Source organism: Olea europaea, unplaced genomic scaffold, assembly GCF_002742605.1.
Source record: "Olea europaea var. sylvestris unplaced genomic scaffold, O_europaea_v1 scaffold3118, whole genome shotgun sequence".
Taxonomy (NCBI): Eukaryota; Viridiplantae; Streptophyta; class Magnoliopsida; order Lamiales; family Oleaceae; genus Olea; species Olea europaea.
Window position 1 is genome coordinate 18592 of NW_019249942.1, and position 25219 is coordinate 43810.

General features: G+C 34.8%; 2 protein-coding genes across 2 annotated transcripts; one reads left to right on the forward strand and one right to left on the reverse strand.

Annotated features, from left to right (window-relative positions):
- The first annotated feature begins 7897 nt into the window (after positions 1–7897).
- On the forward strand, positions 7898–14341 carry LOC111385294 (cell division cycle-associated protein 7-like). Its single transcript, XM_023009677.1, has 8 exons — positions 7898–8049; positions 8134–8376; positions 8494–8577; positions 8640–8772; positions 8855–8944; positions 9258–9271; positions 14023–14133; positions 14287–14341. The coding sequence occupies exons 1-8, from the start codon at positions 7898–7900 to the stop codon at positions 14339–14341; spliced, it is 882 nt and encodes a 293-aa protein (XP_022865445.1).
- Positions 14342–15941: 1600 nt separating this feature from the next.
- On the reverse strand, positions 15942–16868 carry LOC111385295 (60S ribosomal protein L26-like). Its single transcript, XM_023009678.1, has 2 exons — positions 16292–16868; positions 15942–16141 (listed from the first exon to the last, which is right to left on the reverse strand). The coding sequence occupies exons 1-2, from the start codon at positions 16467–16469 to the stop codon at positions 15942–15944; spliced, it is 378 nt and encodes a 125-aa protein (XP_022865446.1). The 5' UTR covers positions 16470–16868.
- Positions 16869–25219: the final 8351 nt, after the last annotated feature.

Below are 25219 nucleotides of genomic sequence, written 5' to 3' on the forward strand. Positions count from 1 at the left end.
TTTTTTTTTTTTTTTTTTGCTTTGTGTTTCATACTCCTGTTAATATTCATAATGTTTCGTATCCAGATGAAGAGTCAAGCCTTAATTATGCCTTGCAGATAATCAATGTCAAGTATCAATCGTTATTGGTGTCTGTCCCACTACTCTGTTCAATATCAATCTTAATTTTATATTATTTTGTATTCAATCCATTTGAATTTATAATTATTGTTATTCTCAAAAAAATTTATTGATATTGGGAAATTGGTGCCTTCATTAGTACTATCCTGAGTGCCAAAGGGCATCTTTAGTAGAATTGTTTGTCCGTAACTATTACTAAAATATGTGGTTGCAGACATGAGTTCAGAAATGAGAGAAAGTTAAGAACCTTCATTAGAACTAACACGTGGATATAACTATTTTATTAATTTTAAAAAAAGTTAAAAGCAAAAAAGTTCTATTCATTTTTTTTCCAACTTTTATTAATTGAAAAAGTATCTGTTCATTTAATTATATGACATGTAAATACTTACAGAAAAGCTTTTGAGCTTACCAAGTATGGACTAAAAAGTGCTAAAACTAAAAGATGTATTTTAAACAAACAGGTTTGGAGATTATTTTAATTTATTTTTCGTTTGAGTAAATTAAAAATATATATATAGAAATATAAAAAAAACCAAGATAGTCGATGCTATATATTAATTCAACTTACCTAAACATGTAGTAAAAATGTTTAATAAATAAATTTTCAAAAATGTTCCAATGAGTGAGAAAGAGGAAGATAGCTGAAAAATGGTTAAAAAATCGTATGTAAAAGTATACAAAAAATGGAAAGGGCATACAATAATAAATTTAGCTAGAAAACTTATGAAATTTTTGCAGTTAGATTATGGATAATGAGCTTTGGTGACCCCGATTTTTGCAATGGCAGCGTGGACAACAGATGTCGGGTCCACTCGTGCCTATACAAGCAACTTTTGACACGTTATGATCGGAATAATCAATTGGAGGATCTCCAACTGCAGCGAATGCGGGAGATGCTCAATCGCATCTCATGCTAATGTAAATTGTAATACAAAAAAAAAAAAAAAAAAAAAAAAAAAAAAAAAAAAAAAAAAAAAAAAACTTAAAAAAAAAAAAAAAAAAAAAAAAGAAGAAGAAGAAGAAAAGTCAAACTTCAACAAAAAAATAAAAAATAACATGAGGCGGTGGAATTTGATTGAATTCCACCCAAAATCAAATTAAAAACAAACACACACTACACACCGAAAAGAAATGAGGCACAAAGAGAAGAGGAAGAAAAAATAATAGGAAAGTTCGCCTATGATGTTAGAAAATAAGTGGTCTACATTATTAAACTTGAATTCCTCAATTTTGAAAGATAAGTAAAAACTTATTGTCAAGTTATGTTTGATTTTATAGTTATTAGATTGTTAGATTAAATTCAATTTTATTGAATGGGTTAAGTATAAAAAACTATGAAATTGAGTAACATGAAAGAAAAACTAGTTTAGTGATTAAAGAGATTTTAAAAATCGCTTAAACGTGAAATGATTAAGTTTGGGTTTTGCGTATTTAATTATTGAAATTATTTAAAATAATTAATTGTTTATTTAAAAATTATATCATATTTTAAGCAACGATACTGACATCAGAACAGCTTACCAATTGGGTTGATTTTGCGAACATAGTACTGTGAGTGGAAAAATATAAATATTTTTTATTATTTATAAATTAAGTATATTATCAAAATATGTGTAATTATGTGTTCGATTATATGATTATTATGAAAATCTCTTTTATTATGATACATGTGGAATTTCAAGGATTATTTATTGTACGTTTGTGACTTGGTATATGAGACATGTGATATTGAGATTTGCTTCGTATGTGAGACGTGATATTGAGATCGACCAGAAAAGTACCTGTAATTATGTACTTCTTCTAGTTCACAGAGGGACCTTGGTCGTGTTCTATCCTACACGGAGGGTTTTGACCGGATATTGGTCTCGACCGTGTACATATAGTTCACATAGGGGCATTGGCCGTGTTCTAAAATTGATTACTAGAGATCTTTGAAACCGGCTTTCGTTCATGGAGGGGGCCAAACGCCTGTGGCGAAAATGCTTAGCACGAGGGGCAGATTGCAAATTTTAGTCAGAGAGTACATTTTTGGTGGACCACATGTGATGTGATAAGATGATGGTATAGATATCAGCTGATGATTATATCATGATTATGAGATGATAATTATAGTGTTATAAGAATGACTTACTTTTTGCTATAATTGTATGAGTCTATCATGTGAATATTAAGCGATATGAACTAAATGTTTGGTAAAAATGTTTAAAGGAGAAAGTATAATTATTTCAAACTCTTCCACTTCTTTTAGCAGGAAGAGTCTAATGATCTCGGAATGAGAGCCATACGACATGTTAGGTGTTATAAACTCATATTGATGAGGCATAAAGTAAATAATTTGGGCCCATCTCATTATATTTTATATTTAATTTGATTTTGGCGCATATTTTGTAGTCATAGTCAGCCTTGGTGGTGAATCTGACATCTAGTCAGCATCTATCATCGGCGCACGTTGCTAATGAACCGAGTTCCATGCCCAAGATGAGGCTTTTTTTATTAATAGGCCCAATTAAATTAAATAGTCGATATCACTTCGGTCAATGTAAGACTTCCCCTATCACACACATGCTACGTAATTTATAGATGTAACAATAGTCCCCTAAGTTTGAGTTGTACATTCATGTGCAGGTCGGACTTTAAAATATAAGTAGTCAACTAGGTGAGATCTTACAGATTGTCTCAAAAATATGAACAGCTCCAATATGAGGACTTATGAACTACCTCGAAAATATCCGTGCGAGCTTGAATAAGTGGAGGTTTTAGATTGCCTCGAAAGATAGATATCGCATATGATTTGTCAATAGTTGATTCGGATCATAAAATGATTATTGAGGATTACATATGATCAATTGGATGCAATTGGAGTGTCAAATGAGTGAAATAGAGTTGAAGTATTTTCACCAATCAATTTTCAATCAAAGTTATGCTTTAAATTTTTAGCCTCAATATAAGACCCATTTTTTGGATAGCAAACTTTCGAATCGAAAATATTGTATTTAAAGAAGAATTGTAGCTCTTTGAGCTAGATTTCCTTGAAGAAATGAGAGATAGCTTTCAAGCAAAATTGGCTATTTGTCAGCAAAAACTGGCTAGGTATTATAACTCTAAAGTTAAGAAAAAGTCATTTTCGCTTGAACGATCTTGTGATACGAAAAGTGTTCCTATCTTCTAAACAGCCAGGAGTAGGAACTCTAGGCCGTAATTGGGGGGGCCCTTATTGCATCAAGGAAGAGGTTCGATCAGAGAGCTATAAAACTATAAGTATGGATGGAAAGTCGTAGCCTCATCCATGGGATGCAGAGCATCTACGAAAGTACTACTAGTGGAAATGTAAATGAATTTTATGTACGATTTGTTTAAATTAAATGAAAGTTCCATATTAAAAATCTTTGTTTGCAGAAAAAGTACCTCTCGTTAACTAAATTATGGGAGAAGCATATGCATAGAGGAACCATCCCAATGTGGAGAAGAATGGCAACTCTACGACGAGGTGGATCCTATCGAAGGCAAAATGGCTTGGAGATATTAACACCTCCTCCCAGGGTTAGAATAGGCAATTGGAGCATTTTCAATAGGCTCTTTAAATATAAGATAATATTTATTTCAAAAGTTAACCTTTAAAATTATGTTCTAAGAGACTATTTAAATTAACATTTTAAAAATAAAGAGAGTTTATCTCTCCAAATTTAGTGTGTCAAACTCACTCTCTATGATTAAATGTACTCAAAGTACTTCAATTTTCAATGGAGTAAATAATATATTAATTTCGAGGAAAACTGGGGAAATAAAATATAAGGAAAAATAATAAATTTTTTCAAATATTACTTAAGAATATTTACACTCTAAATTATAAAATATGCTATTAAAAAATAAAGAGTCTCTTGAAAATACTTTTAGCCAACCGAAATGTGCAAACCACTTTGCAACCCCTACACTATTAGTCATATTTTCCATTCAGAAATAAATTTTTATACAAAAATGATTTTTATTATAAAATAATATTTTATTTATAAAGTAATTTTTGAGTTTATCTACAATATTTTTAGTTCAAGTATTTTTATTTGTAGGTTAATTTTGAACAAAATATGTTAAATTAAAAATAATTATTTATAAAGAATAAAATTAGAAAAGAATATAAAAAATGGTGAAAATCTATCGATTTGGTGGATTTCATAAACAGTGCCATGAATTTAAACAGTGGAAAAAAAAAAGAAAAAAAACCTCCAAACCGAGCTTTTGAAGTTTATTTATATAGTGTGTGTTTTACAGAAATTATTTGACAAAATGCAATTTCCTCTGCAGTCATGTTTTGGTGTAGTCATGTCAATTTTAAGTCATTTTTATACCCTACTATCTCATAGGTAATACCTAGTCTTCCAATTTTACCCCCACTTCAATAATCACCTAGCAACGGTGCTTCCTCATGCAACGGTTTAAGGTCTGTTTCATTTTGTCACGTTTTTTTTATATACAATCAGATGGGCATGTTTTAGCGTGCAATTCTTATTTTTCAGTACATTGAACAACCAAGCAGAAATATCTATTTTCCATCTGAAATCTTAATTCTGCTTGTAATGTAAGATGAAGTCACACTATACAACGAGTGTCAAAACAAACAAGGTTGGTCCTCAGATTTTGAGGGCCTTAGACCAATTTCAAATATGGAACCCTATATATATATATATAATGAACAAATTTTTTTGGTTCCTCACCGAATTGGGGCCTTAGGCGATCGCCTACCGCATCTATAATTAGGACAAGCATTGTAAACCACTTTGGAATTCTTATCTTAGTTGATGCACCATGTAATCTCGTAATTGTTTCCACAACATGTCTTCATCGATCATCGCATCCAACTCTGCTACAATATCATCTTCCTCATTGGGGAGGTCTATCTCCAATTCCTCGTCATCTGGCTCTTACACTTTATGGAATGCTTCTTCAACATTCTCATTTGTTTTAAGAAAATTGTGGATAGTCATTGTTGCAAAAATGACTGTTGTTTGAGCTCGAAACGAGTAGCTAGGCATCCCGTCAAGGATATTCCATCATTATTTTCACACTCCAAATGACCTCTCAATAACGTTTCTATAGGAGAAGTGATGATTGAATTTCTGTCGGTGTTACGAAACTTACACCTTTGTAGATTTGTCTCATTATGGAACTCTTGAAAATGATATATGATATCTTAACCTTTACTAGGTGCCATATATCCTAGTCGATGTGCAAAATGGAGTCAATCATTAAATATTTGCCATGCACAGGCTACAAAAAATTAATTTCTGGACGATGTATCGTAGTAGCCAAAATACGATTATAGTGTATATTTCTAATATGTGTTCCATCAATGGTTCTAACTATCCTATTTATGTTATGAATGAATCCAAAAAACAGTTTCCAATTGTCAAGAGGACGATATATTAATAAATAGAGGAAAATGAAACTCGTGAAATTGTGTTAAGTTGAAAAGAGGATATTCTTCTGCGTTTGGATGGTGATGTGCTCCACATTTGGATATGAATTAATGATACTTCCAGGAAGCATAACAATAACACGAAGAACAGTCTTGATGTACTGACAAATTGTCTGCAAAAAATGTCTTGAAGAATGTTTGAACTTATCAATACCCTTTGTCGTGTGCTGATACACACAGAAACATGCCAATATGTTCGTACGCATCTACATTAGCACAACTTCTTAAACCATATTAGAACTTTTGCCTGACATAGAAATGCATTTTATAATCAGCAAAAGAAATTGGAAGTTAGCACTAATATGGCACATAAATATTGCAGAACAAATTGGAAGTTAGAACTTGAAATGAACACGAAATCACGGCATAATATGGCAAAACATCGCTCAAAAAATTTTCAACGACATGTGGCATTATAGTTGGAACTTAAAGTGTTAACCAAAGATCATAAATCCGCCATATCCAAAATCAAAAAATGAAGTATTAGACTATAAAAAAAATAGCATATTCAATGGTAGAGTGCCTTGATCTTTCTTTTTTTTTTTGATCGGTAAATGTAAACTTTTATAGATCAAAATTCATTTACTAGTACACCGAGCATATCCAAGCAATCAAAGGGCAAGTAATCAATACATGTACATTGGACATACTCGGGTAGACAAACATAAAATGATGTACCAGATCCAGCACTCGACCAAAGCCATTAAGGCAATGGCCTTGGGCCTCCAATCTTAAAGGGGTGTTAAAAAAAAAAATCATGGAGTTAGATGGAGTAATCAATGATCCAAAGGCAAAATGATAAAACAATCATAAATTTATAAACACCAAAAAATTTACAACAGAAGTAAAGTAAAAATATGGAGATGAAAAAGAAAAGAAAAAGCATTTTCTTCACCATTTTCAAAGTAGAAATTCTCAATTTCATACAGATCTTAAAAGTTTCAGCCAATAATGTATGGCCATGTTGACGAACTCCTATGATGCTTCTCCAAAAGTGGAAAATTAATATCTCACAACTAATTTGTGCTAAGCTTCATTTGTCCATTCCAAATGGAATATCATTTAATCATTTTCCCTCATTATAGTAGAAAAAAATAATTGGACTGAGATAATCAATTAAATAAGAAGGGTGGAAATGAAAATAAAAATGGAATTTTACCTAGTAAGGAAGGAAATAGAAAGTGAAACTTACTTAATAGAGAAAAAGAGTGTGGGGAGAAAGGTAAAGGAAATGAATTAAGCTACTTGAACATGGAAATTTGATGGAAAATATTGACAGCGCTGACATGGCGAATTGTGATTAACCTATTTTTATTTTTAAATTTTTCATCTTCTAATGAATAAATGCCAAGTATTGTCTGTCACCATTTCGTGTCAAATTTTCCTATTTGAGTAGCACAATTGAAAGGAAATACCGTCAAATGAAGAAAGAGAGAAAAAGTTTTTGGAGTAAAAGATGAATAATAAAAAATTGATCCCTTGGTTCATAATTTATTGCCTATATAGCAATTAAGTCTTTAAATTTTCATTATAATTTTTATCTACCCTTGTACACTAGTAAAAATATGTTTTTAAAAGGCCTCATTATAATTATTTGGCTAGGGCCTCAAAAATCTTAGGGCCGACCCTGTGATGTACCTTGATCTTCCTTTCCCATCAGCCATCGTATGCCATAATTCGATTCCCGTGCAATTGCGTGTTCTTTGATCGCATTTGTTGCCAATAGTCGAGCTTTCTTCTAGTTCGAGGCAGGGACGGATTGGGGGGGGGGGACTAGCTGGGCTGTAGTCCCCACCCCTACCTGGTCCAATTAAATTTTTTTTAGGGTAATTTTCTTTATTTATTATTATTTTTTTGTAAGAACAGATTTTTAATGAGTAAATTTTTTTTCGCGTGTTAGTCTGGCTTGAAATTTTTTAGTCTGGTCTTAAATTCAAACTTTGATTCATCCGTAGTTCGAGGCTTGAGGTCTTCTATTTTTATTGCTTATGTAGTTATTTATTTTGAGACTTTTAGTAGAATGGGACCGTAATATGGTTCGAAATTGTTGGAACAAATCATTTGCTTTACCAAGAAAAGCTTTATTTTTGGTTGGACCCTATTTTCAGTATACGAGTCATTTGACCTTTGTAGGGTTATTTTGTTGCTCATTATATGAAAATTGTGAAATTGATTCCCGCCTGTTAACTACATATATTTGAAGTTTCCCACTCTTGGAGTGGACTCTTCCACTTCCCACTGCATATATATACGTAATATACCATGCTTGGTTATTTTAATTAGAGAGAATCTACTTCAAGTAAAATGAAGGGGTTTTTGAGGAAGTACATCCGGATGAAAGAAGAATCTGGCAAAAGAAGAAAACTGCAACTGCTGGGAAGCAAAGCATTAGTAAATAAACATAATTCTAAAGGAATAAACCTCGCCAACATTTCTCATAGAACTACTACTTCCAGGTTACAGTACTATGAACTACGATCAGTTCAATTTCATTATTTTGAATTTTATCTTTTTATTCTGAATTTATATATATGATTTAGGTCTAAAAGTGTGGGAAAGGTTCCTCATTTGTTAATGCTATCTACGAAGAAAATGAAAGAGATGGAAAAGATTGATGGTTCTACTATTTTTAAGGAACAAAAGTGGAATCTTGAGACGTACACTAAAGATGATGCTAAGCAATTAGGGGATTACAAAATCCCTTGGATTTTGTTTCGCGATGGATATGAAAATGGTCGAAGATTGTACGATAAATTCAACGGACGGACTTGTCATCAATGCAGGTACCTACATTCACTTAACATTTACTCCAATATATATAATCTAATTAAGAAAACTTCATATTGAATTATTAAATTTTGTATTTTATTTCAAATTATGAATTATTATTGAATTGACAGACAGAAAACTCTAGGCCTTCGTACTCAGTGCAGCAGATGCAAGGGGTCGACTGGGATGTTATGTGGAGACTGTCTATACATAAGGTATGTTCGGCACATCAATGGAATTCAAGTACAAAGAAATTAATATTTACGTATTGGTGCAGATATGGGGAGAATATAATTGAAGCAAATGAGAATGGGAAAAGTTGGATATGCCCAGTGTGTCGAGGAATATGTAACTGCAGCAAATGTAGAAACAAGAAAGGATTGCCCCCTATGCCTTGTATATATTCCAAGGTATGTATCCTCCTTTTCTTAATTTCTTCCACGATTAATTTGTTTTGACTAATAACTAATTAATTTAATATTTAATCTGCAGGCGCTGAGAAATGGTTACAAGTCTGTGGCACACTATCTTATTAAAACCCACATTGTTAGTATCGGTGGTGAAGGAGAGACAACAAAAAAGGTCTAGCTAGATGAGAAGATTGGTGTCTCCATCGTATAATATATTAGTGTTGAACGTCCAACTCAATCGTATAATATGTTAGTATCAATGGTGAAGGAGAAATGTCGAACATCTCAAAAAAGGAAAAAATGAAAAAAAAATAAAAATGAAAAAGTGATGCAGTGTTTATTTCGTGAGTGCTAGCAGGAAGCTTTTGGCTTGTAACTCTCTATGATCATCCATCCATCTCAATCGTAAAATTATTGAACGTCTAAAAAAAAAAAGAAGTGACGTAGTGTTTATTTTGTGAAATATATTTTGTGAGTGTTATTAGGAAGCATTTTGCCTGTAAATCTCTAGGATTATCGATTCATCTCCAGTCGTGTAATAGTTCATCTGAGAAAATGATCAATCATCCATAGATTACATCACCATGATTCAACTGAAAGAGATATGGCTTCCTAAATGTATCATACAAGTAGTCTCACGAGGATGCTGATACTCTGTTCAACGTGCAATATGTTACGTTAAGTCAAAATCTCACAAGATGAAATGTGTGAAGAGGTAGCATCAAAAAGCTATTTCACAAGTAGTCTCACCATGATTCAACTGAAGAGGCTATTTCACATTTTGCTCTCAGTTGTTGGATGCCAACCAAAAATCCCTTATATTTCTCTTAAGACTACAACTCTACTATTTTTTTCTTTTTTGAGACAGAAACTAAAGAACTTTTAAGCCCTTGCTTGGCCCCCTATTATAATTAAATTTTAGAAATAATGTATTTTGAAATAGTAAATTTTGGAAAAATTTATTGTTAAAAAGGAATGAAAAGTTTTTGGTTTATGAGCAATATTAATTTATTGGAGACTGTGTGGTTGAAAAAAAAAAAGAGAAAAATGTATTAAAATTTTAATTAGGGAATGTCACCCAAAAAAAGGGACAAAAAATTAAAATAGTAGCATAAAATTTGACTCATGTAAATAGTAGTGAAAGAAGCAAGATGAGTGTCCACCACGTTCCTGATGCGAGGAAAAAATGACAAGAACCAATGCAAACATCATCTATAAATTCTCTTCGATAGCTTGTAAAATTAGAGTATACATACAGACCTAAAGAAGAAAATGAATATATATTGTTTTGCAAAAAAGTGGCCGTGTTGCTGCACCTAAGATTCCACAATTTTTGGGCTGCAAGAGTAATTACAAAATGATTCTGAAGCAATCGCAAGTGTACTATGTCAATTAAGCTAGTAGTAAAATAAATTTGAAAAGTTCAAATTATCGTTCGCATTAGAATTATGTATCTAATTATTGATTTAACTATGTCTAACTTCTATTCGAGTAAAAATATTTAAAAGAAATTTAAATTCAGACCATAAACATTATGACTCTACAAAAATAATTAAAAATTGTGAAAATAGACAATTTAGGATTTTAACTGGTGTACAAGAATTGTTATGGTTCACTAATTCACCATAACTATCCCTTTTTAATTTCAATCACCAAATTTCAACAATAATCAATTTTGTGCATCATATCACATTCTTCTAATTTAATTGATTTACTTCTCTTGATTTTAAAACAATCTTATTCAATTAAGTTAACTCATTATATGTTTACATATAACAGGGCAAGTCTTAATTAAGAGTATACAATCACAAAAAATTACTGAAAAGTCAGTAAAGATTTATCTCTACCTTCTACCCAAGTTTCACTTTTTACTAGGGTTGCACAACGAAATTGTCAAACCGCAAAATCGAACCGAAATTGTTGGTTTGGTTCCACATAGATCCATCAATGTTTTGGCTTTGAACCAAATTAAACTGATTTTAAGTGGTTTGGTTTAGGTTTCAATCTTTGCAAATTGTTTCAAATCGTCAAACCGTTTATTAAAAAAAAATCTAAAAATAAATTAGTCTAAATTTTTATTTAACCTAATTGAAACTTAACACATTTCAATTAAAAATATACATCCATATTGAACATAATTCAATTAAACTCAATTCTACAATTATACATCTCAATTAATTAATTAAATCGCATCCAAATACACATCAATTATCACAACTGTGAATATAAAACCCTCAAATTGGGCAAAGTATTAAACAACTGCTGCTAAACCATATTCATTGATCCATTATTACAATTGAGCAGACAATTAAATCTAAATTTTAATTCAAACTTACACATTTCATTTTCTTCTACTAATAATTTTGATTATCCAAATTCTTTTATCTTTTGGTTTTTTTTTTATGTTTTTATTGGTAGTTATGTTGTTTCGTTCTAATAATTGTCGGGCTTCCTTGAAGTAACTCGCTAATATATAAATGAAGTAAAAATATTGGATGATTCACAAAAAGTCACAATAGTTAGATATTATTGTATTTGAATTTTGTTGTTCATTTTCTTTTATTAATTATTTTATATCATTTAACTATAATCAATAAATTCATGTATTATATTAATATTTATGAAATGAATACATCATGTATTACAATTGTAGATGGACGCCGTGAGTATCGATTAAGAGTTTAAAATATTTATATGTTGTTGTTACTTTATAACGATTATAATTATATAACTTTGATTTGTAATTTTTTTTAGTAATACAATTTATGTTTTAACGTGAAATTTCAGATTAATATTTATGATCTAACTTATTTGATATAATGTTAATTTTCTTCATTGTTAAATCATGGTTTTAAACCAAACCAAACCAGAAAAAAATGGATTGGATTGGTTTGGTTTAGAAATTGAAGTGGTTTGGTTTGGTTTGAAAATATATCAAACTGTTTTAAATGACTTGGTTTGAAAACTTGTCTCAAACTGTCAAAATTGAACCGTGTTCATCCCTACTTTTTACTATGAGGTCTAAATTATCATCTCACCTCTCGGCTCATTAACGTTTACAAACCAATGAAATAATGCCAAATTATTTTAAAACACGAATAACAGAAGTAAAAATAATACATAATCATTAATTTAAGATCAAAGCTTTGTAAATAAAATTAAGATTCAAAACTATATTATAATTGTTCGTCCCAACTATGATTGAGTTGCACATTAAAGGAAAAGAAAAATATAATAAGGATTTGAAGTACTTCTTTATGTTTAGAAGATACCAATAAAAGATGATATTCTTGTACTAAGAACCCGTCTCCTTCACATCACATTATTGAAACCTTAGCTTCTTCTTTCTTTTCTCTTCTCCCTTGTATATTTTCATTTTTTTTCTTTTTTTTTTCTTCTTCTTCTTTTTTACTTGTGATTCTCAATTATGTCCTTTTTTTTTTTTTTACTTGTGATTCTCAATTATATCTCCTTCATCTTAATCTAGAATAGATCTTTTTATAGTGTTAGATCCATAGCGCAAGTCATGCCTCCATTAGGACCTAAAATAATTCCGGATAAAACATAAGAAATCCTAACTTTTCAAAGTCAGAAAACTGCTTCTAACAAGGAGATTGGGCTCTATTCATGCTGACCGTGGTTGCTAACAATGATCAGATCATGGAATCAATGGGTCACTTCGTCCAACCCCCAACTTTTCAATTTTCACACTTTGGTCCCTATTCTAAGTTTTTATATATGATTTTGGGTTTTTGATAATTATCTTCAACATTGATCTCACAACTTCAAAAAGCTTCTAAAAGTATGCATAAATCTAGCCACATCAAACTAAGCATTAAAAAAGAGGATCGTTTCGAAATTGATCACAGAATCATGCCAGACCAAAACTACTCAAGAACGTGGGAACAATATACCGTTAAAAATCAAAAGGAAAAAAATTAACACTTACATCGTATTTTTTACTATTTAAATACAATTTTCAAAAATTGTTACAAACAGAAGGGTCTAAAATACTTTTTCAATAAAAAAAAATGAGAGCATCTCAAAAATTAACTCTCAATTGGAAAACACCACTTAACCCCTATTTGAGCCTCATTTTTATGAGAAAATATGTTTTGAAATAGTGATTTTTTGGAGAATGTGTGATTAAAAAATAAGAAAAGACTTTTGTTTATGAAATAATATATGATCAAAATGAATTTTGAAAAGTGGAGCCTAAATGGGGGATTAAAAAATATTCTCAATTTTATAAAAAAAATCAAAATTTAACCAAGTTAAAAAATATTTTTTATGCTTTATACAAATTTATTTTAATCATTATATATGCAAAAAAGAAAAAAAATTATCTAAAAATTATTCAACTATACAGAAAAATCAAAAATATTTGAGGGGACCAAACTACGATTTCTAGGATTGCAATAGAAGGTCCCATGAACTTTCACGTGCCAGATGCAAAATCTGAATTTTTATTTAACTATGTCATATGCGTCCACTTGGCAATCAACCATGCATTTACCCATTCATTTATTTTTTTCATATGTTCCACTAATTTCGACATTCTGAGTTTATTTATGTGGTTAGAGTATAAAAATTTCATTCCTAACATCATGTTTGAGACCACAAAACATTTAACAGAGAGCAAGGAGGGCAAATCTGTTCATCTTCTTCAATTTTCCCTAATTATCAGATTTTGGTCCAAATTTCAAAAGTGGAAATTACACTAGCGTAGTCTTTTAAAGATTACAATTCAAAAAACGGGTTGAAGGTTTGTTTATTCAAAAATCAGGTGATAATTCTATATTTTAATACTAATAATAATATATTATAAAATTAAATTACATACCACCCCCTAACCCACCCAAAGCCAATTTGAATCCCAATTTCGTTTCTCTCTCTCTCTTTGACATGTCCTCTCTCCCTATCTATATTAATATCTCTCTACTTTCTCTACTATTTTGGCTCTACACTCCTTTTTTCTACCATTTCTTCGCTACTCCTTTTGGAAGCAGGAAGCGTAAATAAATTTCTAAGATCTCACTTTTCCAATTTTTCGATTTGGGCTGCTGCAACGATTTGTGGTGGTTTACAGTGGTTTGTATGGTGATTTTTGGTAATTTTTGTGGCTGTTTGCGGTAGTTTATGTGGTTATATGTGTGGTGGTTTTGCGACAGTTTTGTGGTGCTTTTGTGGTAATTTTTAAGGCATTTTGTGGTGGTTTTAAAGTGATTTGTGGTGATTTTGAGGTGGTAGAGCTAGTGATGTTGGTGGTGGTTACATGTTTATAGAGTGCATGTCAAATGCTATGTTGATATTTATTGGTGCTGCCGGTAGTGGTGATAAGTCACATGTACCTGGTCACAGGTTATTGTGCATTAGTCATATATAAATATTCAGGATTCATAGATCAAACAAAACTGGACACAGATCATGTTTGTATGTCGCAAGTCACACTCCATAGGTCACAAGTTATATTGTATAGATCATATGTTAATGGTCATCGTGTGTGGGTCAAAGGTCAATGGTCATCATTTGTGTGTCACAGGTCATTGCCATAGGTCACTGTGAATAGGTTACAAATCAATGCCCACATATCACAGATAAATTAAAATTGGTCGTAGATCAATGTCCATAGAATCACAGATCACATATAATATTTCATATGTCAAAGTGCATTGGTCATAACTCACAAATTCAAGAGATCTATTCACATGCAATTGATATCTCCGCCTCAATTCTCCGAATTAGTTACAAATTCAATTAATTTGATTTTTGACTATGAGAATTGAAATTATTAGCTTCGATGAGTACTCTGTAAATTACACCAGGGACTATTTTTTCAATTTCTAAATTTCAAAAATAGATTTAAATTACACCTATACTGCTTAATCACTAACAATGCTCAGTTAATGCTCCCCAACGGTCACTATATTTTTCCCTCTCTACTATCTCAGCCGAAGATGCTTAGTCATTGCTGAGAGACAACAAGTTCATCCCTGAAAAAGTCATGAATGGCCTTTGTAGGTTCTATCGTTCTTCCTGTGAAATTATTTGGATGTTGATAACTGTGATGATAGATGTCACAGGTGGATGCCGATGATTATACAAGGAAATGGTAGCTGACAGATGCACGGGAGTGGGGTGGGATTTGGATGGGGGTTTGGGCTGGGTAGATTAATTTCATTTAATAATATAATTATTTGAAATTAAAAATATTGAACTAAAACTCGACTTTTGGAATTTTATACTAGTCTCTAGAAATTGTGCTGGTGCATACTTAATACTTGTTATATGAAGTTTTTCCATTTCAAAACCTCGTAACTTCTTTATTGTAAGTCCAAATTTAGAGTTTTTATATGGTTGGAAGTTCAATGAAATACTACCATACCAATCTTACTACATAATTATAAACATACAAGAAGTGGTAAATTTTTTAAATTTTTGCAAAATCAACTAAGTTTAAATTTTCGCTCAAATGCAATAACGAAAATTGATAAAATTTTGTAAATGAACTCTGCAACATATCATATGCATATTTTAGAACAACTTTAATTTAAGACATTGTATCACAACATGCCATTAAAGGTCACATAAAATTTTAAAATTCAACATACACTACACCAAAAATTGTCTTTTGCAGTGATAAAAAAACGTTGCCTATTACCTTTTGAAGCATTTGTGTGTGTACGATGTTGCCGTAGACTCTTGAGATACTTCAACGTTCCTTGACCATTGCAAAAGCCCTAAAGAACGTTGTTTTTTATTTTTTACAACGTTCATTGACTATTGCAAAAAACATTGCAACAGTCAATGAATGTTGCTAAAAGGTTTTTTGCAACATTCGTTTTGGCAACATCCAATGACCGTTGCAAATACTTTTGGCAACGTTTTTTATTTGTTGTCAATTCTTTATCCTTATTTTTGGAAACATTCTCCGACCGTTGCCATAGGTCAATTTTCCTTCTTTTTTTCTTTTTCTTTTTTCAATTTTGTATTTTTTTAATATTTGTATACAAGTTCAAATAAACCAACAAAAATCAAAAATAATTTTTGGGCTTGGAATTTGATAATAATTTCATTACTCCATAAAGATAAACATAAAACCCGTGTCATTGCCATAAAGATAACTATTGTAATTCTCTGATATGAGTTATAGAAAACTTAAATCCTAATTACAAAATAAGATCATGAATCTCACAATACCATGTTGAAGCAAAGGCATAGCACTTACAGACGGATGCAAATCTTGTCCAAAAACTTGAAGCTGATTCAACAAAGGTTGTTCTTCCAGTAATTTGGGTTCTATCATTGCTTCTTGTTAATGTTAATGCTCCATTGTTTCTGCTTACCTCTGAATGTGATTGTTCATAGGCTAATCAAGAAAAGTTGCAATATCAGTGAAATCAACTTTCAATAACAAAAAATTCCAATTATAATGAACTTTCTAGTTCCCAATGGAACGGAATAAATCACAATCAATATCCAAAAGCATTTCATTAAACCTCATGACCCTTGTACGTACCCCGAACAACCTGGGCCTCATCGTCCTTGCGGACTGGCATAGAACAAACATTATACTTTGTCTTGAGGTCAGAGGATAGAGGAGCGCTCATCAGGACACAGTGGACACTCGACGGTGCAGTAAAATGGGGCTTTCTATTCTTGCGCCTGGAGGAGGAGACTCCTGCATTGTGCTTCATTTTTGCTATGGGGATTCGGCTCTCTTGCGTCCTCTAACAACTGCAAAATGGAGAAGAAAACGAGAATAGGGTTTCAAGAATAAATAGGTAGTTGTTGGATTTTAGAATGGGCATGGGTTAAGGATTTAATATATGAGGGTGTTTGGAACCCCATTAAGAAAAATGCACTTTAAAATAGTAGATTGATGAAAATGTATGATTGAAAAATAAGAAAAATATTTATTTGCTTGTAATATTATTTTAATAAAGAATATCAAGAATCACACTACATAACGCAGTTTAATATTATTTGCTTGTCCTCCATAACGAACTACAATAGCCGGGGTGAGAACTGGGAAGGAACTACCAAATTGTGAAATGGGAATGAACTGAGTTAGGTTAATATTATATATATAGAGAGAGAGACAGAGAGAGAGAGAGAGAGAGAGAGAGAGAGACTTTCGCAACGTTCATAAAAATGTTGTTAAAAGTGACTTTTCGCAACGTTCACACACATGTTGCAAGAAGAGACATTTCTCTATGTTCCATAGACAAGACCATGCCTTGCCATCCATGTCTTCAATCCAGTAGGTACGGGGTCGGATCTCTCCCTTGACTCTATATGGGCGTTTCTAGTTTGGACTCAAGGTGCCTACATTTCGTTCCTTGGAGGAGAGGAAGACCCTCCTAAGAACGAGGCCATTGATTCTGAAATACCTCTTCTTCACCTTGGAGTCATAGTATTTTTCATTTTCCTCTGATAGGCAGCAAACCTCAGCTAGGAGTCCTCTCTTCTTTCATCAATAAAGTCGAGGTCGAACCTCCAAAACTCGTCGTTTGTTATTTCGCTGAAGTACAAGCGATGAGGTGATGGTAGACCTACCTCAACGAGACTTATAGCATCGATGCCATAAGCCATTAGGAAGGGTGTTTTCCCAGTTGGGGTCCTGGTTGTGGTCTCGATTGCCCACAAAACTTGTGGCAGCTTATCATCTTAGGCCCCTTTTGACACATGAAGTTTCCTTTTGAGGACATGCTTGATTGTTTTGTTTACAACCTCAACCAGGCCATTTGCCTGGGGTGGTGAGGAGTGGAGAAGTGTTTCTTTATGCCAAGCTCTTCACACAAGCTCTTGATTTTCTTGTTGTCAAATTGCTTTCCATTATCTAAGACTATAGAGTGGGGAATTCCAAACCGACACATAATGTTCTTCCGTAAGAACTTGGAAGTGTTTGCTTCCGTGATTTTGGCCAGTAGTTCAACCTCGACCCACTTCATGAATTAATTAATGGCCACAATTGCAAAGTTTGCGCTTCCTCTACCTTTTGGTAAGGGACCTATGAGGTCCACGCCCCAATTGGAGAAAGACTAGGGACTAGAGACTGCAGTCAATTCCTGTGATGGCTACCTTTGAATAAGAGAGAAACATTGGTACTTGTCACATTTTCGCACAAATTGGAGGGCATCCTTTTCAAGGTGGGCCAGTAGTACCCCTGCCTCAATACCTTCTATGCCAAAGCTAGACCTCCAGAGTGGTTGCCACAAACATCTTTGTAGACTTCTCTTAGAATGTAGGTGGCCTTTTCCCTACCCACACATCGAAGAAGTGGGGAGGAGAAGCTTCTTTTATAAAGCACATCATCAATGAACACAAAATGAGCTAACCTCCTTCTCAATTTGTAGGCCTCGTCCTTATTGGTGGGTAGGACTTGGTCCTTTAGATAGGCTACAATAGGCTGCATCTAGGTAGGAGTTCCATCCACACACATCACATCAGGGGCCTCGATTAATGGCTTGAGGAGGTGCTCAATTGGTACCACTACAAGTAGTTTGGAGTCTTTGTTGCTCGCAAGTTTGGAAAGTCCATCAGTATGTACGTTCTCAACATGAGGGGTTTGGATCAGTTCAAACTTTTTGAAGGATGGAAGAAGGTTCATCACCGTCTTCAATTAGGAGGCCATGGTTTTATCCCTGGCCGAGAAGTTGCCATTCACTTGACTTACAACTAGGTGGGAGTCATTGCTAATAAGTAGCCTCCTCACTTGCATCTCTTTAGCCAATCTAAGGCTTGTAAGATGTGCCTCATACTTCGCGATGTTATTGGTGGCCTTAAATCCGAACCTCACAGTTGAGTTTAGCTTGTGACCTTCTGAGCTAACCAGGACAACCCCAGCTGCCAAACCCGTGTCTCCAGCCGAATCATCCACGAACAGATTCCACGTGGGGGCTCAACATGTTCCATAACTTCTTCCACGTTGGGTATATTGGCGAACTCTGCTACAAAATCAGGTAAGGCTTGGCCCTTGATGGCTGTCCTTATCTTGAAGACAATATCAAATTCACTTAACTCCACTGCCCATTTCAATAGTCTCTTTGAGGCATTGGGCTTCTGAAGCACCTATCTAAGGGGGAAGTTGGTGTGAGCTTGGAAGTAGGGCCTCAGTTTCTTAGAAGCTGTAATCAAGGCCAATGCTAGCTTCTCCATATTAAGGCAGCGAGTCTTTCGGGATAGAAGTGTCTTACTGGTGTAGTACACGAAGAGTTGGGTGGTTCCTTCCTCCTGGATTAGGACTACACTGACAGCCTCATTGGAGACAGCCAAGTATATTTGAAGAACATCGTCGAGTTTTGGCTTGGAGAGGAGGGGTCTGCCCTAGATGCAATTTCAGGCCCTGGAAGGCCTTTTTACACTCTTCTGTCCATTGGAACTTCTTCTTGACTTTCAATATTTTGAAGAACAAGAGGCATTTATCAGTGGTCTTGGAGACAAAGCAGTTAAATGCTTCTACGTGTCCAGTTGGGCTTTGGACTTCCTTCGATTTTTGAAATGATCTCATCTCGAGTAGGGCATTGATCTTCTCAGGGTTGACCTCAATTCCTCTTTGATTGATCGTCTACACACCGAAAGCCCACTTGAGGGGGTTGAGGTTCATCCTAGCTCAACCCCATATCTCTTTAAGATTTGGAAAGTTTCATTCAAGTGTGTCACATAGTTGTCTGCCTTCAAACTTTTCACAAGCATGCCATCTACATAGACTTCCACCGTCTTTTCGATGAGGTCCAGAAATATTTTGTTGACAAGCCTTTGATATGTAACCCTGATATTTTTCAACCCGAAAGGCATCATTTTGTAGCAATAAAGGCCTTTATCAGTGACAAAGGAGGTGCTCTCCTCATCGACTGGGTATATGAAAATCTGAGTAGGCGTCCATGAAGCTTAAGAGCTCATGCCCGGTGGTGGATTCGACCAATTAGTCGATCCTAGAAAGTGGGAAGCTATCTTCGGGGCATGCCTTGTTAAGATTTGCAAAATCAATACATACCCTCCATTTGCCGTTGTGATTCTTAACAAGCACTGCGTTGGAGACCCACTTTGGGTAGATGGCCTCTCTGTTGAAGCCATTCTGGATTAGCTTTGCAATTTCTCCTTCAGGGCCTTATACCTTTCTGGGTTGAGGGCTTTTCTCTTTTGTCTATACGGGGCAACCTTAAGATCGATTTTCAAGTGGTGACAGCTGACCTTTGGGTCTATGCCTACCATGTCTTCATGCCTCCAAGCAAAGACATCGAGGTTCCTACATAGGAAGTCCTTTAGTTTTTCTTTCAAGTCATTGGATAAACCCTTGCCCAATTTCAACTTCTTAATGGGGTCTGGGGGTCCACTGAGAAGTTCTCGAACTCCTCAACTGGGGTTGTCTGAGGTACATGCTCAGTCATGCGGGGGTCTATCTCATAAAGCACGAGTAATTCTTCCTACTCGGGAAGTGCATCGATTATTTCAACGTCTTCTCGTTCAAGAGCCTTGCCCGACGACGTTGGTCATGTCCACGTCAGTTATGATAACATGTACGTCCCAGGGCTTAACCTTCCTGATGGATCTCAGGTAGCACTTCCTGGATCCTCTTTAGTCTCCTTTCATTGTTGCTATCCCATTCTCAGTTGGGAACTTCATGCATTGGTGGTGGATTGAGGTGACAGCTCCTAATTCCTTTAGGGCTGGTCTACCTAATACTCTGTGGTAGGCCGATCGGCTGTCAACAATGAGGAATTTCATGAAGTTCATTGTTGTTTGGGGTGATTCTCCCATCTCTACCGGGAGTGTGGTCTTTCCCCTTGGAGTGTTGCTATCTCCGATAAATCCATACAAGGAGTGGTGGTGGGCGTCAACTTGTGGTCCGAGATCATCTTGTCAAAGGTAGACCCAAAAAGGATGTTAATGGAGCTATCAATGTCGACTAGCATTCGTTTGAGCCCATTCCGAGACACTACAACCCTTACCACAAGCGCATCATAGTGGGGGTAATAAAGTCCCTCAGAGTCTTCTTGGGTGAAGATGATGGGTAGTGCTTGATTTCTTCAGGAACCACTACCCACAATGTAGCTGGTCAAAGGGAGGTGTTTGGCCTCTCGGGCATTGTTCCTTTTTGCATTTCGTGTTCATCGTCTATCTAGGGGCCTCCAAATATGGTATCCACCTTATGAATGGGGGCATCGACGATGCCTGCACCCTTCTCTGGGCCTTTCCGTATCATACTCCCTTCTGCAGGGGAAAGCGTCCCACTGGCGGGGAGCGCCCTCTTCACACTTAGGTTGCTCGTAATACCTAGGTGGGGACCTGTTCGCTTGGGGCAATTCATTTCTCCTAACCTGGGGGTGCTTCGGTCGGGTGTGGTACGCATACTCTTGATAATCACCAGCATCATGGCCGTACAAGCGATGGTACGTACAATATTCAGGGTGTTCTGGTTTCACCTATTCCTAAGCTCTGAACCGTGTCCTCAACCTCTACTTCTGCGGGGGGCCTGTTGTGAAGTCCCAGCCTACTGATTGTCGGTCATAAGATTGATATCTTCATATGTCAAGGTTGGCACTACATTCAAAATGGTGGTGGCAAGTGCTTGCTCTAAGCTTTCATTACCAGCCTGGTTCATCTAGTAGTCCATTAGGTGGGAGGTAAGCCCCCTAGCACGCTGCCTTTGTGGAGCTGGGAGCCCTCTGCTAGCCCTATTTCTGCATTTAATCAATTCTTCATTGATTATTTCCCACCTCATCATTTTCAAGCAGGGCATCATAGGTAGTGGGATCCTGATTTTGCACATCCCTCCAAAATAAGGTGTTCATATTGAGACCTCTCCTTAATGCTGATAAGGCCTCATGATTAGTGACTTGCACGCAATATGTTATTTCATCAGTAAAGCATGGTAAAAAGCTATAGGGGCATCTCCTTCCTTACTTACTCACAGCAAACATTTTCAGAAAGGTGGTTTTGAATTCTGGCCAACTCCTTATGCTCCTAGGTGGTAGCCTGCTATACAAAATTTTAGCGGCCCCACTAAGTGTCAAGTGGAAGGCCCTACACGTCATTGCCGAAGTGGCTCCTCTCAAGCTCATGTAGGTCTTATAAGCATTCAAGTGTTTCTCGGGGTTGCCTCTTCCACCATATTTCGGTATTTTAGACATAACATAGTGGCTTGGTACCTGGGCACTCCTTAAGTCCCTCGAAAATGGTAGATTTTCATTGTCATCATCCAAGTCACAAGACCTCTGCTCTTCATCTGAGTCATTATTTTCGTCAGCCTCATACCTAGGTGGTGGATGTGATGTACCGACTTGGTTCCTAACCTCTTCCTCCCTCCTTTGACGCTATTTCTTAGCGGAGCAACACGGGGGCATTTTCATGCATTTCCTCCGACTGCTGAGTCATTGGAGGTAGGGGCTGTGACCTCGCTTGAGGCTCAAGAGGCTGTTACTGTTGCCTACTCCTTAGCTCGGCTGGGTTGATTCTGTTAAAAATGCTGCTTGACCTCCTGGGTATTTATTTTGGCTCTTATGCAGTGGGAAAGTTATCTTGGTTATATGGGACTGATTATACCCAAAGAATAACGCGGTGATTATAGTACAACTTTGGGGTGTCGTATCCACAGGGAGATGGAAAAATTCTCAAAAGATCAAACAAACTAGGGTTTTCGTAATTAAATAAGGGAATGATTTGTCACTTGAAATAAAAATTAATTATCAATATGCGAATTAGTGAAGCGTTGGAGTTCCCCATTGGATTGGATCAATCAACATCAATAATTCATGTATTTTTACTCAATTAGAGGTTTTCTTCCAAACTCTCTAATTGAAAGATTTAACAGTGAAGTCCAATTTTATTCCAATTATGTTTCTAGAATCTAGATTTTCTATAACACATTCGCACATTTTTATTGGAACAAGATCAAAAATCGACCATATACGTCAGGCATAAGGCAGTAATCAATCCGCCAATAAAGTGATATTAAGATTAAAATTCAACAATTATTTCAATCATTCGATAGAAAGAGCATGGCTAGATCTATGAAGGATTTGATAAAAGTTAAAATAATCTCAACAATAAGTAATTTAAATTGAAACTCAACAAATAGTTTAATTTAACAATGGAAAAAGCATGACTGAATCCATGAGAAATTTATTAAAAGTTAAACAAATTTCAATACTAATTCATAACGAGAAAATCCAAATCTAGAAATTATTAAGCAAAGAGAGTCCGAATTACATGAAATTATGACGTGAAATCTCCAAATCCAATGAGTTCCTTCGTTGCTTCACCGAGTTCCTTAGTTTTCCATGGAGTTTCTTGAGCACCAAGATGAAAGAAATAGGTCTGGGGGCGTCTCCCTTCGTTCTGGGTGGTTTTGGGCATTTATATCCCGTGAAAATTAGGTTACCATAAGAGATTCAATCGTATAAGAAAACTGAGATTTGGCCGCCAAAAAAACACTATGCGACCACATGGTTATTGTCATTGCGGTCGCATGGTTATGCACTTTCAGCCTCTTCAATTCTCGATATAGGTGTGTGCGACCGCATAGTATAAAGGCATGCGGCCGCATGGTTCCGCCAGACAGTTTTCAGTGTTTTAATCATAACTTTCTTTTTCAATGTCCAATTGAGGTGATTCAAGTTGCATTGGATAGCTAACTCAAAGTGCCACAATTTTTATTCAGAAGTCATCTCCCAATTCGATCATCTTCCATGTCAAAAATGGGTCCCAACATGAGACTAAAAACTGGTCATTGGTTTTCGATTGGAAATTGATGTATTGATCAAACTTTGATGTTATTTCATCCCTTTGACTTCGTTCCTCATCCACTTGACCTCTAACACTTTCGACTCTTCATCATAATCTTGGACACAAGTTTGGATCATTTGCACTTTAGTCCTCGAACTTTCGTTCTCTTCTACTTTCGTCATTTTTCACTTGTTTCTTCCAAATTTCGTCTTTTTCACCAAAATGCAACCTAAACCAAAATATAAGAGTAATGAGTGCATTTTGGCATAATATAATCACATGAATGCAATAGTTAAGAGGGGAAAATATGGTATTTTACACTCTTATCACACCCCCAACTTGTTTATTGCTAGTCCCTAGCAATTTAATGCAAAGTAAAGCAAATGAGTGATTGGTCCATGTTACAAGTGAAATTGTTAAGTTCTAATTCTACAGTAGTTCATTCTCTTTTCAAACTCAACACCACTAGAAATTAACAATGTTATGATCATCAAGATATCAAAAACACTTGCTAAATGTGTATGTGTGTGTCAAGCCATAGCCATCTTACCACCAACCCTAACACATGCAACATCGAGTGCATCTCTAGCTAAAGGTCCAGCCCCATAACTCACGAATATTAAAGTGTTTAGTGCGGGATTTCTCTCTATGGAGCTGGGAAAGATGCACACTCCGAACATGGAGGCTTTAATAATTAGCAACAAGCAGACATTGATCACATGATAGGCATACTTTCAAATGAGAATTCATCAACTTCTTACCACAAACCGACTTGAGATCAAAACAGTCAATGCAAAGGGTGTGAAAGGGGTTAAGCTGGGTTATATGAAAAGTAGGGTGAAAAGAATTTAAGGACTTCCAAGTATCTAGTTAGGCATCTCAACAAGTAATTCAACATAGCAATCCTTCACATCAACACATTCCTTAACCTTTCAATTCCCAACAACAATCCACTCTTTTTTTTTCTTTTTTTTTTCAAATTTTTTTTTCTTTCAAATTTTTTTTCTTTCCTTTTTCCTTTTCTCGCTTTTTTTTTTTTTTGCATTACCCGAGCACTTATCATCTCTTATCACTTTTCTCATTACTTTTCTTCTCAAATGGACATTTAATACCTACTATACACTTGGAAGCATAAAGGTGGAAAAATGACTATTTATAGACTTTAATCCAGTGTAAGGAGGTATGGATAACTTAGACACATGAAAAGAAATGGTTATGTATGTGTATTGGCTCAAAGTACTAGGGGATTATAATTATGGAAAAGAACTAGTCTGAAGGCTCAAATTCAATCCTAAATTGACTGTTATCATTTCTCAAGTACAAACCACCGTCTTACCACATACCGTGTAATGTCATTCTCAGAAGAAGTTTCCAATTCACACAATCAATGAACACTTATTACATTTTTAATATGTGATAACTCTCAATCCTCACTAATTCTCTCTAAAGAAGGCTCTAGCAGGAGATTCCTCGAGCTACTTGTGTTAAACCACTATCTTACCACAAGGCTTGTGTGCACAAAATGAAATATAGCAAGTGTCCTGATATCCAGATTCTCATAAACACAACCAACTCCTAGTGGCATATTTTGTCACTCAAGCACATAGGCATACACAAGCAACAACTTAGAAGTCCAATAAAAAATGTAAACTTTTTCACAATTCCATGATCACACAATTTATCATGCAATGCAATTCACAAACAAAATGTATCCTCC

Coding starts and splice junctions, on each gene's coding strand:
- LOC111385294 (XM_023009677.1), top strand. CDS start 7,898: ATGAAGGGGTTTTTGAGGAAGTACATCCGGATGAAAGAAGAATCTGGC. Junction 8,050..8,133: donor CATAGAACTACTACTTCCAG/GTTACAGTACTA, acceptor TATATGATTTAG/GTCTAAAAGTGTGGGAAAGG. Junction 8,377..8,493: donor CGGACTTGTCATCAATGCAG/GTACCTACATTC, acceptor TTGAATTGACAG/ACAGAAAACTCTAGGCCTTC.
- LOC111385295 (XM_023009678.1), bottom strand. CDS start 16,469: ATGAAGCACAATGCAGGAGTCTCCTCCTCCAGGCGCAAGAATAGAAAG. Junction 16,142..16,291: donor TGAGGCCCAGGTTGTTCGGG/GTACGTACAAGG, acceptor TTTCTTGATTAG/CCTATGAACAATCACATTCA.